The sequence below is a fragment of the Harpia harpyja genome, chromosome 2, assembly GCF_026419915.1.
Source record: "Harpia harpyja isolate bHarHar1 chromosome 2, bHarHar1 primary haplotype, whole genome shotgun sequence".
NCBI classification, from domain to species: domain Eukaryota; kingdom Metazoa; phylum Chordata; class Aves; order Accipitriformes; family Accipitridae; genus Harpia; species Harpia harpyja.
The window spans coordinates 29,451,682-29,468,117 of record NC_068941.1 but is presented as its reverse complement, the minus strand read 5'-3'; the positions used below and the strand labels follow the sequence as shown (position 1 = coordinate 29,468,117).

Genomic DNA, 16,436 nt, shown 5'->3' with positions numbered 1-16,436 from the left:
GATTGCCTTGAAAGCCGTTTTAGGGTATATCTGCTCTCGGAGAAAAAAAACTCAGTACGTCTGAGCCTTTGCTTTTCAGTCTCTTAGGAGAAAGGATTGTCAGCCATGTCTAGCCAACGCAGCTTGTAGGGAGTTGAAATAAGATGTGTACCTTCCTAGTAGTGATGGGAACTGATGTTCTGAGTCAAACCTGGGGTCTATTTTGCTCATCTTGTATTTGGTGGCAGTCACCTGCCAGATCTAGGAAGCACCAATTCCCAGCCTGTATAACTAAGAAACAAGCTGCCCAGTGGCAGTTTGTTCCTAATCCTAGTGCTTAGTTATCACTAAGGTAACTTAACAATGAAAAAGTCTTTGCTAATGACTGAAGGCCTTAATAGCACAAATTATGTTTTTTCTTAAAATCTTAGCGAACTGTTTAACTTGATGTCTTAGTCAAATGTTAATTGAGATCTTTGGGTATTGATTTCTTCAGTTAGCTAAAACAGTAACTTGTTTCCTAAGGATTTTCAATTAACATAGAAATAATGCAGTGTAAGTAACTACTCCTTGTCATTCAGGGATCTTCCAAAAAAAAAAGCACCAGTCGGGTATATGCAAGTTAAAACAGCTTGGAGCTGTTAATATAAAATGAAATTGTACTTTTAGTAAATCTAACTGTGGCAAATACAAAAAGTAAGTCTTGCATCTCCTCAGTGGGGAAATTAATATGTCTGTATTTTGAAATAATTTATTAAAGCTTTGGGTGTTCTTGTCTCCTGGCTCCTATGTGTTTTAATTCCCTAGATGTGGTGGTGTTCTATAGACTTCTTAATGTTCAAAGTGATTCCTGTGTAACATCACTTGTTGTATGTTTCAGTTCTTCTATTGAAGAATTGAGGGGGGCCAACTGTGAAATTGCATCCAATGTAACCAGATTATTTCTTTTTGTAACCCATCTAGTGTAAACAAATCACATTGCATCATGGCGGCAGACTCTATGGAAATTGACGATGCTTTGTATAGGTAAGAATATCTGATTTTTAAGTGTTGCTCTTGACTTTTCAGCAACACTTATGCTTACATGCAGTAATGTGAAAGGCAAGGCTTGAAGACACTATCTCTTGCTGATTAGGTAAAGGTGTGTGTACTTGTGCTGCTGTGTCCCTCCTTTTGTAAGGCAAAAAACCCCAAAGTGTTCAGCAAGTGAAATAAATAGAACCCACTTCTTGCAAAGTTAGTAGTGAGAACTGGTTGAATTGAAGATACGATCCCATCTTTCTGTAAAACACTTCCTTTATTGGTCTCATAACAGGTGTTTTCTGACCATTATTAGTATTTGACCAGTAAAAAGCATAGGTAAATACTATGGAGTTGTACAAAGTTCCAGTAGTATCAATAATGTGTGCTTTTTGGAAAACAGGAATAATACTTCTCCTATCTGTAATACGGATATTCTTTCTGCCTTTAGCTTGTTTCCCTTTGACGTAGGAGATATTCCTCTCTTTCTTACTCCTCATCTTCTTTCACTACCTTCTTTTTGCCTTCCTTTTCAACATTATGTAATTTATCTCCTTCATAATTTCATTTATTCCTCTGTCTTTGCCATACTTCTCTGTCCTCATGAACATCATCAATATCTCTCTTATCCTTCAGGGTTTTGGGTTTTTCTGGTAGATTTAAAAAAAAAATTTTTTTGTTTGTTTGTTTTAATTTGTTATCTGGGAGTGGCTTGAGATCACTTGGCATGGCAATAGTTCAGAGAGCTTGTACTGGAACAAATGGTATCCCTGGAAAAACGTGGTGGGATGAAAAGCTTCTTTATATATAAAAGTAAAATAAAATAATTTTAAAAAAATCATCTCTATGTGAACAAATGAGGCTTCTTTTTATTTCAGTGCAGTGCTTCCTGTGATGTATGTGTCATTTTACGTTTTGTCACTAGTCTTATGGAAGTCATACTTTTCCTTGGTAGAAAAGATGGTATTCAGAATGGTTTAAGTTTAATTGTACAGTTGGAAACTAAAAGCTCAGGATCTGAATCCAAAAGCTGCTGCACCCTCTGGTTTGAAGATTTCTGATAACAAAGAAATTCTTTGGCTTGCTCGTGTCTTCAATCGTTAATTCCAAAAACCTACTATCCTGAATAGGTTTTACACTAATTTAAAATTAAAAAGTTATTACTCTTCTCTAAAACCTGGCACTGAAAAGGTCTGTACTAAATGGTTTTCCCTATTTGGATTCTGAGTGCTAATATTACATTTGATATACATTTATTTCCTAAAGCACTGTACAGTTCAGATACACGCATGTTATGTCCTCAGTTGCTTGTTCAACAGAGGGCTGGTAAATAGAACTGTGCTCGTGTGGCTCGTGACACACGCTCACTGCAGAACTTGGTGTTGCAGATTAGAAACTGGTTGGAATGATAGAATAACTGAAAATATTTGAACTTTCTTGGAAATGACTGGGAATTCTTAACTTGCTTTCATATGCTCTTGACTTTATTTGTATCTCATTTTGATGTGAATTTATCTTTGCTGTAGTCGCCAGAGGTATGTTCTTGGAGACACGGCAATGCAGAAGATGGCTCAGTCCCACGTATTCCTGAGTGGTATAGGTGGTCTTGGTGTGGAGATTGGTAAGTTAGGTGATGTTTATTTAAGCAGATACAAGTGTATGTAAACATACTGTTCCAGAATACTTCTAAAGCTTATTTTAGATGTAATGAGCATATCTGAAGTATCTGAGAGAATTTATATGTGCATGATGCGTATGAGTACCATAGCAGATGCAGGAAAGATCCTCGACTTTTCTCTAGTAAGTTTTTTACTAGAACAACATTTCAAATTTTACTTTAAAATGTGCTTGCATGGGCCAGATCACTTTACCCAAAATCTTATGTCTTGGGTGAAGGTTGAGGGTGGATAATCCAAATTATTCCTTTAGACATCAGTATCAGTGAATGTAATACAGGAACAGCTATAGCCCGAATTATCTCCATGTAGGAAATGGGGGGGGTGGAAGGTAGGAGAACAGGTGAAATTTGGTGAAAAATGCATAAATAACTGCCCTGGTGCAGAAGACTCCTTAACAATTTCCCTTACTCTTTATAAGCAAGACTTGTCTTGGCTGGTTCTTACCTGGGGTACCCTTTCAGTTGGCTTTAATGGTACTCTGCACCAGATACCAGAACAGACTCATGGGGTTTTGCAGTTTATTGTCATTAGTGTCTCTGTAATCATGCTTGTGGGATGAAGAGCCGACAAATGACAAATGTAGAGAGCCTTTTTAACCTTTCTCATTTTATTCTGCTTTCAGTGGTGCTGTAGAATGCTTGAGCCAAATGTAAAAGAGAACAAACCCTTAAGCTGTGAAGTTCTTAGCAATGGCATACTGTTATTGTCCACCCCCATAACTATTCAATTACAGATTTGCAAGAAACCTGCAACAGTCCTTCTCTCTCTCTTTTTTTTTTTTTTTTTTTTTTTTTCCAGCAAAAAATATAATTCTGGCTGGGGTAAAGGTATGTAAAAGAGTTCTGTTGTTGGGTATTCTTGGGTGAGCAGGAGAAAAAGGGACAACAGTACTAGCTTGCTAATCTTAAGTTTCTGAAACCATCTTTCAGTAGAAGGATTGCAAAACATTTGAGGACCTGGGGTGAAAACTTTAGTCATCTGGATGTTCTAGTGGTACGGTCAGAGTCTCACGTTAATGTCCGCTGCACTCTGAAATAACCTCATGTAATATTTTAGCCAGCTGCGGATCAGACATTGAATCCTTTTGTACAAAGTGGACTCTCCTAAATGGAGCGGTATAAACTCAAAAGGCAAACTATTCAAAATATGTTACCCTATTCTGTCACCCATCAGAATCCTTTTGTGTAGATGTTAGAATGGTTGGGTGTTTTAATCCAACAACTGCTTTTGTGCTGCTGGGATTAATTTTATTAGAGCGAAGCCTTTTAAAACTCTTTTCTTCCAATCAAAAAACCCCTTGTTTATATTTTTGGGAGTCCATTACTTTACAGATCGCAATTGGCCCTAAATTGCAGTGTGGCAATATTCATCCTTGGTATTTAAATGCTCTCGTCACTACAAGCTGGAAGGAAAATGCTTAATGAAATGCATATTGCAGATAAGTTTCTGTCTTTCAAACAGTAAGAGTTTTCTTGGAAAAGAGGTTGGAGGAGCTTGTTCTTATATGTAGTACAACTAGATCTTCTGCAGTGCTACTCCTCCAGTGTTTTATGTGGGGCTTAATCCTTTTGGGTGCTATGACCATGTACACTTCTTCCAGTAAATGCTTTTTGCTGAATTTTCTTAGGCTCTTACAGTTCATGACACCAAGCAGTGCACAAAATGGGATTTGGGGATCAACTTCTTCATCCATGAAGATGATATTACCAGTCAAAGGAACAGGTTGGTGAAGTCTTTGAAGTGAGGGAGGACTGAACTTGACTAGGAGTAACAGTTTCATCAGTGGCAAAAATAACAGTTCATTGTCCAAAAGCTACTAGTACCTATCAAATACTTGGTAAACCCTTTCTCTGGAGTTACTGGTTTTGAGTACAGTGCCCAGGTAAGTATTAGGGGAAGTCTAGGTTGGGACTGGAGTTCTCTCTGAGTCAAATATCTCACTTCTTGCAGTTGGGAGCTTGTAATGTAAATTTAATAGTGGGGGCCAGGGTCAGCCACCCCTGTGAGACTAGAAAACAGTCATGACACCAGACCGTCAGTGAGTCCTGCTGTATATTGGACAAAGCTGTTTTCCTCAGACCTGCTAGGAATTTAAGTGTGAATAAATGAGTTGGTGATTATTGCCAGGAGACTTCTGAGGGACTCTTGTAGGGCACCTGTGGTATGAAATTCTGTATTGAAAATACAATTTTGTAGACGCATAAAAAACTTGAAAGTTGTTGTTCTTTCAGGGCTGAGGCCACACTTCATCGTATTGCAGAACTCAATCCATATGTCCATGTAGCAGCATCAGCTGTGCCACTAGATGAAACCACAGATCTGTCGTTTCTGAAGCAGTACCAGGTATGTCACTCTTAAAGCAGTTGTATGTGGTATTTTGCTCGGAGCAAACAACTGGGATTTTTTTAATGTTTTTATGTAAGTAAATAAAATGAAAACAAACTTTAAAGTACATTTTGAGATGATGTAAAGAAAGAAGTAGGTCTTGTGTTAATGAAATGGTCTCGCTTCTTTTTTTCAAGGCTGAAACAGTGGTTTTGTGTTCCTAGCACTTTCTTATGACACTTGTTATGGAATTTACTTTGACAATAAATAGCTAAGTGAGATTGCCATACAATTTTTTGGTTTTTTGTTCGAAGGTGAAATGGAGACTTTTTCTTGCAGCTACATAGCACAGATGTTCTATATATATTTGGTGTGATGTATTCCAGGCAGCAGAAACTCAGGCTGCATAATTTGATCATTTATGTATGTATGTATCTAATGAAATATAAGCTCCTCTGTGGTGGAATGAGGATGTTTTCGGTTGGTCAGTTAGCTGTCTCCTGCCTGTGTGCATGGCTCAGTCTGAGTTGGGAACTTTTTACTGTGTGGCTATTGGTTATACCCAAGCTCACAAAGTTTCTGAATGTCTCACTGTAATAAGCCATGTATAACTGAATGGGACATAGTGCATACGCTTTGTAACCCAATACTATCCTAAACTTTAAAAGAATGCTTACAGAAATTATATGTCTGCAGTTTGATGATCACCGGTACTTGAAGCTTGTGCAGACTTCTTGGTGTGCACTGATGAGTATCATTTGTGTTTGTTTTGCTAAGTTTAATCTTAAAATTCAAGATCTACATTTTCTCTGAGATTATCCATAAATGTTTTTCTAAGTATTCTAATTAGGTTTTGAGTTTCACAGCTGCAGTAAAAAAAAAAAAAGTGAGAATTTGCTGTTCCTACTCTTGCTCATCTTGTTTCCAGAACTTGTGGAGCAGTAACCCATCTGTTCTAATGTGTAATGAGAACACTGACTCAAGACTGCTTTCTCTGTTATGTGTGTGGGAAAGGAATCAGGACACCTGAGTAACTTACTATTAGTACTACTTTTTCCATAGCCTGAAGATGTTGATTGCTTTCAGTGTCTTAGACTTATTTCTCTTCTTGTTCACAGTGTGTCATACTGACTGAAGTAAGTCTGTTGCTGCAGAAGAAGATTAATGACTTCTGTCATGCTCAGCAGCCACCTATTAAGGTAACAGAAAAGATTAAACACATGAATAATCCATACAGCGAGCATTCTGGACCTCCCAACATGTTCTATACAGAAATGGAGAAAGCTGGTTATGAGGTGTATAGTTCTATGCAGATAACATGTTGGTGGAGCAGTTTGAGTTTCGGGAGTACGATGCTGCTACTCTGTACATGTGTCTGATGTTATCTGGATACCAGCCCAGATAACCATAGCTTGGTTCTTAAAAAAAAAAAAAAAAAAGAGTTCTGGTAAAGAAATAGTTTTCACTGTTAACTCATAATTGTTCTGAAAGAACATGCTGAGATCGAATGTAACGGTAGTAGAAATGGCAGTATTTCACTGTGTATTGATGTGTTTCCGGTTTTAGTGTAGGGGTTCAGAAATGCTCCAGCAGGTTCAGAGTCTGTCATGAATGCTGTGCTATATCGTCAGTGGCCTGGGTGCATATGGCAGGTTTCCACCATAGAAGTTAAACCTGCTAGCCTTGGACAAGGTTGAATGTGAGAGGTCATTCCTTTGGCTTGTGCTGTTTTAGGGATACTCATGATTTTTACTTTCTCTTGTAGTTCATCAGTGCAGATGTATATGGAATATGTTCACGTTTGTTTTGTGACTTCGGTGATGAATTTGAAGTGCTGGATACAACGGGAGAGGAGCCAAAGGAGATCTTCATTTCAAATATAACACAAGTAAGGGATAGAAGTCATTGTGCTGCTTTAATTTTTTTATAATGACTTGTTATTGGCTATGTGACCAAGCAGAGTGTTTCACTTCAGCAGCCTGCTAAGCAGTTGAAAATTGGCAATATAGCAGAGGCAAAGAAAGTTACTTCATTCTTGTGTCTCGATCAATAACAGTCAGTGATAACATGCTAACATTGTAGAGCATGCTGATGCCTCCTGGTTATTACTTGTAATGTAACGTCACAATATTGAGTCTCTTTTGAGAGAGAGAGAGATGAGATGTAGAGAGAAGAGGACATAGCCTTGGTGTGGGAATAGGTTAAGTCTTCTAAGGAAGCCCTGAAATAGGCATGAAAATAGCCTGTTTTTATGAGAAACTGCAGCACACATAGAGGAGGATTACTGGGATGATCAAGAGGATTGAGAGCCTGTTTTGAAAAGAAATTTAAGGGTTTGTTTTAAACTACCAAAGTAGAGGCAATGAGAAGAGGATATTATTGCTAATACTTCCAGTGCAGAACGTTAGAGAGGATGTCCATTTGATCTTGTGTTATTGTTTTATAAGTGGAAACAACTTCATCTCCTTCTTTTATCTCTGGAAGTCCAGAGTATAACCTCACTCATCCAGTAGCAAGCCTTTTCTCCTATCTCTAGTCTAGCTGTAATAACTGAACTAGAAGGGGTTGTATAGCAAGTTGGGTTTGATCTGAATTAAAGCTCATGATATGATTTGGGTAGCCTGTTCTTTGGTATCTTTAAAAGGGAATGGATGACTTGATTGTCCTCATTAATTACATAGAGTGCACAGTTTTGTTTCATGGCTTGTGCTGATTGCCTGCCAACTCAAGGAATGAATATATATCTGTGCCTATATCCTGTGATTCATAATCTGATACTTGAGTTTAGTTGTGTCTTGCTTCCACTCTCTGAAGTGTAAAACTGACCAGAATTACAACTCAGTACTGAAAACACCATCAAGTGGCTGTTCTTGTCCTGTGGACAGGGTCAATGTGGCATTCTGTCCCTAAATCAGAAAAGAATTTTCTCTGGTCAACTCATTTGCCATTCTCCGTGCCACAGAGAATGTAGTCCACCGTAATTAAGTTTCATGCTACTTAACTGAAATCTTTCTAATATTGGGAGCTCAGGAAGGGTTGGCAGGAGAGTTTAGAGGCCAGGCTTGCTTGCAAATCCACTATGTTACAGCCTGAGCTGCACCACAAGGCCTTGATGAGCTGTTCTCAGACAGCAGAGGATTATCTGTGTGCATGGGAGGTTGGCATGACATCCTGTAACAGGATGAGATGTTGTCTGAGATTCCTGCAAGTGTAAGCTAGCTTGTTTGTGATCTGCTTGAGGCTGTGGGTTTCCTGTATTTAAGCATGTCCAGCTTTGTAAGCTTCCTAACTTTCAAGAATGAGTTTCGGGTGTCCATTTTAAGGAGATCAGATGCAAAGGAAGCATGGAGTAATAAGGACCATTCACAAGACTTTATTTCTTAATATCTGTGAAAATTTCTTTGTACATATAGTCTATTTTTGGTTTGGAAAAAGGAGATAAATTTGCTACTACTTCAGAATAGAACAGTGGATTTGACTGCTAAGAGCTAACAAATGCAGTTTGCTAACATGCTGAGAATTGTAAAAATGAGAAAGTTTGTGTTATGAAAACACTGTTAAACTGAAAATAACAGGACTGAAAAAGTTATCATAGGTTATGGCAGAACTGAGGTACGAAAAGTATTAGAGGCTGCAGTTTCAATAGGCAAAAAGCTGTGCGTCTACAATAAAGCGTGGCTCCTTTACACAAGACACTTTCCTCCTTGCTAACTTTGCCGTTTTCACTTTCAGTCAAATCCTGGTATTGTCACTTGCCTTGAAAATCATCCACACAGGCTTGAAACAGGACAGTTCTTAACCTTTCGGGAAGTTAATGGAATGTCATGCTTAAATGGATCCACACACCAAATAACAGGTAAACTGTTGCTGACTCATTTGCAAGATATTTATTTTTTGGCCTGTTTTAGCTCACTGTAGTGTTAGTTACTGTAGCCAGAGGAGTGCTGGGTTGTGCAGACCTCCAGTGAACTTGCACAAAAAAAAATGCTTTCTGGTGCAAAGGTCTTCCTACTGTAGTCTTGACTCCATTTCCATTTAGTCTTTCCAAACTCATCTTGCTGCTTAAGGAGCAGTGGAAACTCTCAGCTAGTGGAAACTAGTTGGCAGCCTCTGAGGTTACTGTTACTAGTTTGCTGATGAAACTGTTTTGTTTTTTGGAGGATCCCATAATGCCTGTGCTTCTGTCACGGTTTTGGACTAAATTAACACCGCTTTGTGTGTCACTGTTTGCCTTGTAGTTTTTTGGGTGACAATTTAAGTGTACAGGGATGCATTGACATCTCTGTTTCTAAGCATGCTTTTGAAGTGATTCTCATGATTTATGTTTACCCTGCTTTGGTCTGCATCATGCATGTCTCAAGGCATACCAGTTGGTTCCTTTTGGATGCTGGGGAATTGCCCAATTCCCAGATCTGAATGCCTGTTTGTCTGGAGCAGAAGAGAAGAGCGGGTGGGTGGGGGTTGTTTGTTTGTTTTTAACTATTTTGTGGTCTGAGACAAAAACAGTACCCTTGAAACATGTGGTTGAGTCGTTTGGACCCTTTTGTTTTGCTAGTGTTGATGCTGTGTTCAGTTCCTTCCTCTTAATCATGGCCCAGCTTTTGGTGTCAGTTTTCCATTCAGTTTTCCTATCCAAGACAAATTAACAATTTTTGTGTCTTCTTGCTTTATCTGAATGATGTTCCAGGTGGTATGAGAGGAAAGATGCAACTGAAATGCTCCAGCTGCCCTTTTTGATTGCCTGTTCTAGTCACGGGGCTAAAATCCAGCTCTGAGCAGTATACTGGTCACTGCTGTGCACAGTCTAAATAAAACCGAGAGTGATTTCATTTTTTTTATAGAGCTGTGGTCATCAGAATCCTTGTTAAATCTGCTGCCTCTTTAAAAAGCTTATTTCATAACAGATCATGTGAAACTAATACTTTAGCCCAGAGACTGGCAGAGAGGGACAATCCTGTTAGGAGGATCAGCTGTGTTTTATGCTTTCAAAGCAAGGTTGCACACCACAAAATTACAGCATAAGAAGCACTGGCAAACCCCCACTTTATTGTATACAGAATTGTAGTATCCAATAACACTTTTGGTTATCAGTCACTGTTTTTTCTCTTCTCTTTTCAGTGGTGTCACCTTATTCCTTCAGCATTGGTGATACGTCAGATATGGAGCCTTACTTACATGGAGGCATAGCTGTCCAAGTGAAGACACCCAAGATGTTTTACTTTGTAAGTGTGTGCTTGACATAACCAGGTTCTTGAGTGTTAATGATCTGAGCACTGGATGCAGAGTTCAGCAGATACATAATTTGTTTACCTGTGATTTGGGCTTACACTAATTTTATTGGTAAGAATAGTGATACTGATTTACTAAATAGTAGAGAATAGGAAATACTTCAAAGTTACCTGCCAGTGTAGAGAGAAAAAAAAATTAAGGGCAGGTTATCCCTGTACTGCTGGGGACTCCATGAAGGTCTATGAATATGTGGTTTCTTGGTGGCCTTCTGAAAAGAAGAGACAGTTGGGTGAGTCTGTATAAGAGGGGTTGCATGCTACATGGTACTGTGTGCCTTTTTGGGCCTGCAGAAAGTAGATCCCGACTGTCCTCAAACATTCTTCTAAAAAGCTAGGAGCAAGGACCAGCTGCTTCTGATATGAGAATGCACAGCTCAGTATCTTGTCTCTGTGAAGGAGTAGCTTCCTGTTCTTCCTGACTGGGGAAGTTCTACAAGCAAACAGCCAGTTGCCTATAAAATCTCTGGTAGCTGATCTCAGAGCAGTTTGAGATGGGTCTTGCCACTAGGATGTGAAACATCTCTGACCATTTTCGATTTGACAAAACTTGCAGTAGGTGATTATTTTATGCATCTTTTGTGGCATTAATAACAGAGAGAGTAATAGCAATGCTAGTAAGAAAGGATATTTAGTTCTTAGTCTCTCCAGGAAGAGTATTGTTTTGTCAGGTGGCAGTGACTGTCGTGTCCTTAAGTGGGTGTGTCGTTATCACGAATTCTGTTTTTCCAGGAACGGTTGGAGAAGCAGATAACAAATCCATTATGCCTTGTTGCGGATTTTAGCAAGCCTGAGGTAATTAACATGTGGGGATTTGGGCATAAGTGCTTTAATGTTAAAACTACATGGAATGTAATCTGCAGCTTTATGTGTAGAACAATATAATTTCCTAACTCTGTTCTGTAGTAGTTAATTATGAGTTTAAAGTGTGAAATAAGAGTGAGGTATCCGTTTGTGTGGTCACACAGAATATACATTATGGTTTAGATCACCATAGAGGCTTGTTATCCATGATTTGCACCAAGTATATTGTAAATGCATAGCTCAGCCACCTCTGCTGTTTAAAATCTCAGTTTTTTATAAGTCTTTAATTCATGGGAACGTAAATTTTGCAAGTGACAATGATTTTTCTTGTTGCCCTGGTTTCAGCTGGGATAGAGTTAATTTTCTTTCTAGTAGCTGGTATAGTGTTGTGTTTTGGATTTAGGATGAGAAGAATGTTGATAACGCACTGATGTTTTCAGTTGTTGCTAAGTAATGTTTAGACTAAGTCAAGGATTTTTCAGCTTCTCATGCCCAGCCAGCAAGAAGGCTGGGGGGGCACAAGAAGTTGGGAGGGGACATGGCCAGGACAGCTGACCCAAACTGGCCAAAGGGATATCCCCTTACCACATACCATGTGATGTCATGCCCAGTATATAAACTGGGGAGAGTGGGGCTGGGAGGGTGGATCGCTGCTTGTGAACTAGCTGGGCATCAGCTGGGGAGTGGTGAGCAACTGCATTGTGCATCACTTGTTTTGTATATTCCAGTTCTTTTATTATTATTGTTGTCATTTTATTATTGTTATTATTATCATTATTATTTTCTTCCTTTCTGTCCTATTAAACTGTTCCTATCCCATCCCACGAGTTTTACTTTTTTTTCCTGATTCTCTCCCCCATCCCACGAGTTTTACTTTTTTTTCCTGATTCTCTCCCCCATCCCACTGGGTGGGAGGGAAGTGAGTGAGTGGCTGTGTGGTTGCTGGCTGGGGTTAAGCCATGACACCTGTATTTAATGGTGTTTGGTTGATAAAAATCACACTGGCATCAAAGCTGGGATAATCTTAAAAAGGTGATCGTAGGTTGGTTGGAAACTGGAGTTAGCAGTGTAAGAATAATTTTTTTTTTTCTTTGAAAAAATGATTCAGTGGTATTTTTACAGTCTGAGAGGAAGCTGACAGTATTTGCCTCTAACACAATTTTAGTTAAGTATTATGGACATGCAAGGCATGTAAGTCTCGGGCTCATTAAAATCTTAAACTAAAAAATGTTGATCTAATGATTTTTTTTGTTTGTTTGATAATGTAAGGTGTGACTTGCCTGTTCAGATTTTCTACTTTTGACCCTTAATGCTGGGCTTTGGTGTTGATGTTGGCAAAATGCAACGCAGTCTAATGTCTAGTTAAAAGAAGATTACCCCATTTTCCAATTTCAGCACTAAATTCTTTTGGGGACTGTTTAGTTGGACTTAGTTGAAGTGGGTGTTGAATGTGTGTGAAGGGTATTGCATTACTACCGAGTAATACTTTATGATCCCAGTTTGTAAAAACATTAGTGTAAGGTATTTCAAATTCACTTTTTAATGCTATTTAAAAACTTTTTGGGGGCGGTATGCTTAAGAGACAAGGAAGTGAAACGGTAACAGAAGGGTTCAAATAGTTGGTTTTGGTTCCTTCAGTTTTCTCGAGTTTGTAACTGTTCAACAGCTGTTGTTGTCTTAACAGGCACCTTTGCAGATCCATGTTGCCATGCTTGCCTTGAACCACTTCCAGGAGAACTTTGGTCGTGGACCGAACATTGGGTAATGCAGCAGTCTTGTGTTTGCTAAGCCTTGAATCAGACAGATTTCTCCTTTTATTGTAGTTACTGGTTTGATGTGCAGCAGGGTACCTTGTCTGTCTGGTACTTAATAGATGACATAGAAATGAAAACTTGAAATCTAGATGAAAAATGTTACCTAATGCATGTCTGGGTTTGTAACAGGGCTTTCCCAATATAGCAATGGCACTTTGTGGACCCAGGTAGACAGAAAATGCTTCTGGAGGAAGTCCTTCTCTGTTCCAGATTTTTCATGTTGTGTTAATATGGAAAAGTTGTTTCAGTGATTCCTAAATTATCCTGTAGCTTATGTATTTAAAAAAAAAAAAAAAAGGTCTGAAGGTTTGTTTTTCATTTTCAGTATTTTTTTTCAGCTGTAGTTCTTGATGTGCATAATTTTGAGTTAAACAAGACAAGTACTTACAAAGTATAAATCTTAAGACTGGACTTGCACATGGGCTTCTCCACTGAGACTCCTGTTCTTCACCTAATTGTAACACCTAGAAGTGCATCTTTAATGCTCACTGTTAAAGCCAATATAAATTTCCAAACTCTTCCTACTGTATCCAGTGCTTTTTTCTCCGTTGATTGTGTTTCTAGAAGGACTCTGGAATGTTTAAGTGTTCATTTTTGTTTCTACCCGGGTGTCTAGATGTCTTGAAGATGCTGAGGAAATGCTGAAAATAGCCATGTCTGTAAGTGAAACACTGGAAAACAAAGTAAGTGAGGAGTCATCATCATTATAAGTAATATTTGATGTACTCATTTACTTGCCTAAAGGTCATGCTTTAGTTGTTGGTCTTTGTTCTGGTCTTTGTATCCATCTTTAGATGGATCAGCTGGCTTTCTGAAGGCCATGCGAGGAAACAGAATGGTGTTTCAGCACAGGTTCAACTGAATGTTCCCCTGACATGAAGGCTGAATCCTGTGGCTATGTGAATCCAGTTTTTGGATAAATGCATATTAGAAGTACAGGGTATACAGTGGATCTGTCTTCGCTTGAAACCCTTTTGCTAGTCAGTGAAATAATTTGTCTGTCTTTTTACTGAAGAACAATAATTTATGAAACCGTCAAGCGCTGACTGACTCGATCGAAGGGATAAATCTGTTGTTACTATGTCTTATTTTTCAGCCTCAGGTGAATGGAGATGTAGTGAAATGGCTATCTAGGACTGCTCAGGGATTTCTAGCTCCTCTGGCTGCAGCAGTGGGTGGTGTTGCTAGCCAGGAAGTCTTGAAAGCAGTAACAGGAAAATTTTCTCCATTGCAGCAGTGGGTAAGGCTGTCTTTGGTTTTGGATCCTTATTTTGACAGTGATCTTATGAATGTATGGTTGTGTGTAAGTACTGTATGATCAAAATAGCATGAACAAGTTCTGTAACGGGGGGGGACGGACACAGAACTTGAGACTGAATTAAGGAAAAAATATAATGTTTTTATGTGTACAATAAAAGTGCAGCCAGTTTTAGTTAAAATTTTTGTATTTGGGGTTCAGACATTACATTCTTTTTTCCCACAAGCAAGGAGTGCATGGCCACAAAGGTGTGGTATAGTCCAGATGCCAGCTTAAGCTACTGTACATTAGAGCAGTGCTTTCAGACTCTTAGGATAAGTGTCAGAATAAAGTTAGATTTAAAAACTTCACAGTCTAATTTGGAGGAGTAACATGGCTGTCAGAAGTCAAAAGCTTGCGGGTCATGTTTCAGTGAGCTTTTTATCTCTCTGTGTTCAGGTGCTTTTTCCTGTCCACTAAAATTGAGAAGTGAACTGTAGGGAACTGAACGCTGTATAGTGTTCCACTGACAGTAAAAACTTAGTGCTTCTAAATTTCTACACTCTGTTGTACATAGAAAATATTTACTTTGTTTTTTAAACAAAAATAACATGAATGTTTTTCACAGGTTTGTCTTGGTGTTTTTTTTGTTTTTTTTTTTTCTTTTTTACAGCTATATATAGATATGTTAGACATTGTAACACCTCTAGAAAAGATGGGCTGTGAAGAATTTCTCCCACGGTAAATATAACTACAATCTGTTGTTTTATGTACTGTTCACATCTGAGTCTCAAGCTGGCACGGAAGATGTCTTTTAAAGTTAGTTCAGTGCTGTTTGCTGGAGGGACAGGTTTGGGGTTGAGAATGTGTGTCCTATTTGAACATGGGAGGAATAGGAATTATAGGGGACTTGGTCTGATTTTCTTTGTTCATGTCAAAGTGCAGTTTGGTATCAATGATATTACCGTGATAAATGGCAACTTACTAGTCTTCTGGTTTTGTCCCCGGTGCCTGCATAGGGGAGATAGGTATGATGCCCTGAGGGCTTGTATTGGAGACTCTCTGTGCCAGAAGCTGCATGATTTGAATGTTTTCTTGGTGAGTATGACTGACACACTTTTTGCAAGTGCTTCGTCGATACAGCTAACATCCACTGTCTTCAAAATAATGAAAGCAGCCCTGATGACATGTGCCACTGCAGAATAAATGGTCCAAAATTGTAACGGGACTTGTCTATTATACTTGTCTTTGTGGTTTTCACTTACTTTTCTGACTCTAAAAATGTCATTTTCTTTAGGTTGGCTGTGGAGCTATAGGCTGTGAAATGCTAAAAAACTTTGCACTTCTTGGTGTCGGTACTGGGCAAGACAAAGGATTGGTAAGTCACCTGTTAACCTCACTTTGCTTATTAAAAAGTAATGTGACAAGAAATAATGAAATAATTAGTCTACTTTAAAATGTTGAAAGTCTAAGCCTTATTTCAGGTTGATGTCTGCACAGAGGGTAAAATGGCCTCAGCATAGCATGGAAGTAGTGTGCAATTAGAAGCAGAACACACTTAGAGCAGTCTTGCTGTATTTTGATTTTAAAACAAAATTTAATCAGTCAGTATAGGCAGAGCTGTTAGCTACAGTGGATGCCAACAAGAGTGCTTTGTTTTGGCAAGTTTCTGTAGAGATTTTATCAAGATTATTGCTCAGTGCTATACTTAAATTGTAACTTCAGCTGTTGCTTTTGCCCCTTCTGACTTAGGTTACAATTACAGATCCAGACTTGATAGAGAAATCCAACTTGAACAGGCAGTTTCTTTTCCGACCTCATCACATACAGGTAGGCTTTCTTGTTCAGTAAACTTTCTGGACTACTGTTCTGTTTCCTTGTCTTGTGTCCCCACTGAGAGCTGAACTTGTGAGCGTATGTACTTCTGTCCACAAAAGACTTAAAGTCTTTAAGGAAATCCAGTATCTTTTAAAACAAAACCTAGAACTGTGTTGCCATCCCACTTACCACTATTATCAGTTGAGTAACATTGGCTAATGTGATCTTAATTTGTATTGGTGTCTTTGACTTGCGAAATATCTCGAAGTTGAGAATCGGATGAGGAATGCTGTGTTGCATAAGAAGCTGCCATGGGTTAATATGCCAGAAATGCTTTATTGTACCATTGAAATTCAGGGAGAATAAAACGAAACAACAAAATATAGACAGCACTGGCAAAAGTGTTTTCAATAGAAGCGCTACTGCTAATGGCACTTGACCAAAGTTGCTATCTTCTGAGTTAATTCAGTCTTCA

The 16,436-nt window shown here is 38.6% G+C and overlaps 1 protein-coding gene across 2 annotated transcripts in view; it reads left to right on the top strand.

Annotated features, from left to right (window-relative positions):
• The window catches only part of UBA6 (ubiquitin like modifier activating enzyme 6), a 35,676-nt gene that overhangs the window by 1,879 nt on the left and 17,361 nt on the right, over positions 1–16,436 (top strand). For both annotated transcript variants that reach the window (XM_052774091.1, XM_052774082.1), the window contains exons 3-19: positions 943–1,005; positions 2,526–2,620; positions 3,477–3,505; positions 4,306–4,400; positions 4,910–5,021; positions 6,122–6,202; positions 6,769–6,891; positions 8,736–8,859; positions 10,122–10,225; positions 11,021–11,083; positions 12,777–12,853; positions 13,523–13,589; positions 14,003–14,146; positions 14,817–14,884; positions 15,163–15,241; positions 15,441–15,521; positions 15,896–15,973. In XM_052774091.1, the coding sequence (XP_052630051.1) occupies positions 965–1,005; positions 2,526–2,620; positions 3,477–3,505; positions 4,306–4,400; positions 4,910–5,021; positions 6,122–6,202; positions 6,769–6,891; positions 8,736–8,859; positions 10,122–10,225; positions 11,021–11,083; positions 12,777–12,853; positions 13,523–13,589; positions 14,003–14,146; positions 14,817–14,884; positions 15,163–15,241; positions 15,441–15,521; positions 15,896–15,973 (1,461 nt within the window). In that variant the 5' untranslated portion in view covers positions 943–964. The remainder of the gene's footprint in view (positions 1–942; positions 1,006–2,525; positions 2,621–3,476; positions 3,506–4,305; positions 4,401–4,909; positions 5,022–6,121; positions 6,203–6,768; positions 6,892–8,735; positions 8,860–10,121; positions 10,226–11,020; positions 11,084–12,776; positions 12,854–13,522; positions 13,590–14,002; positions 14,147–14,816; positions 14,885–15,162; positions 15,242–15,440; positions 15,522–15,895; positions 15,974–16,436) is intronic.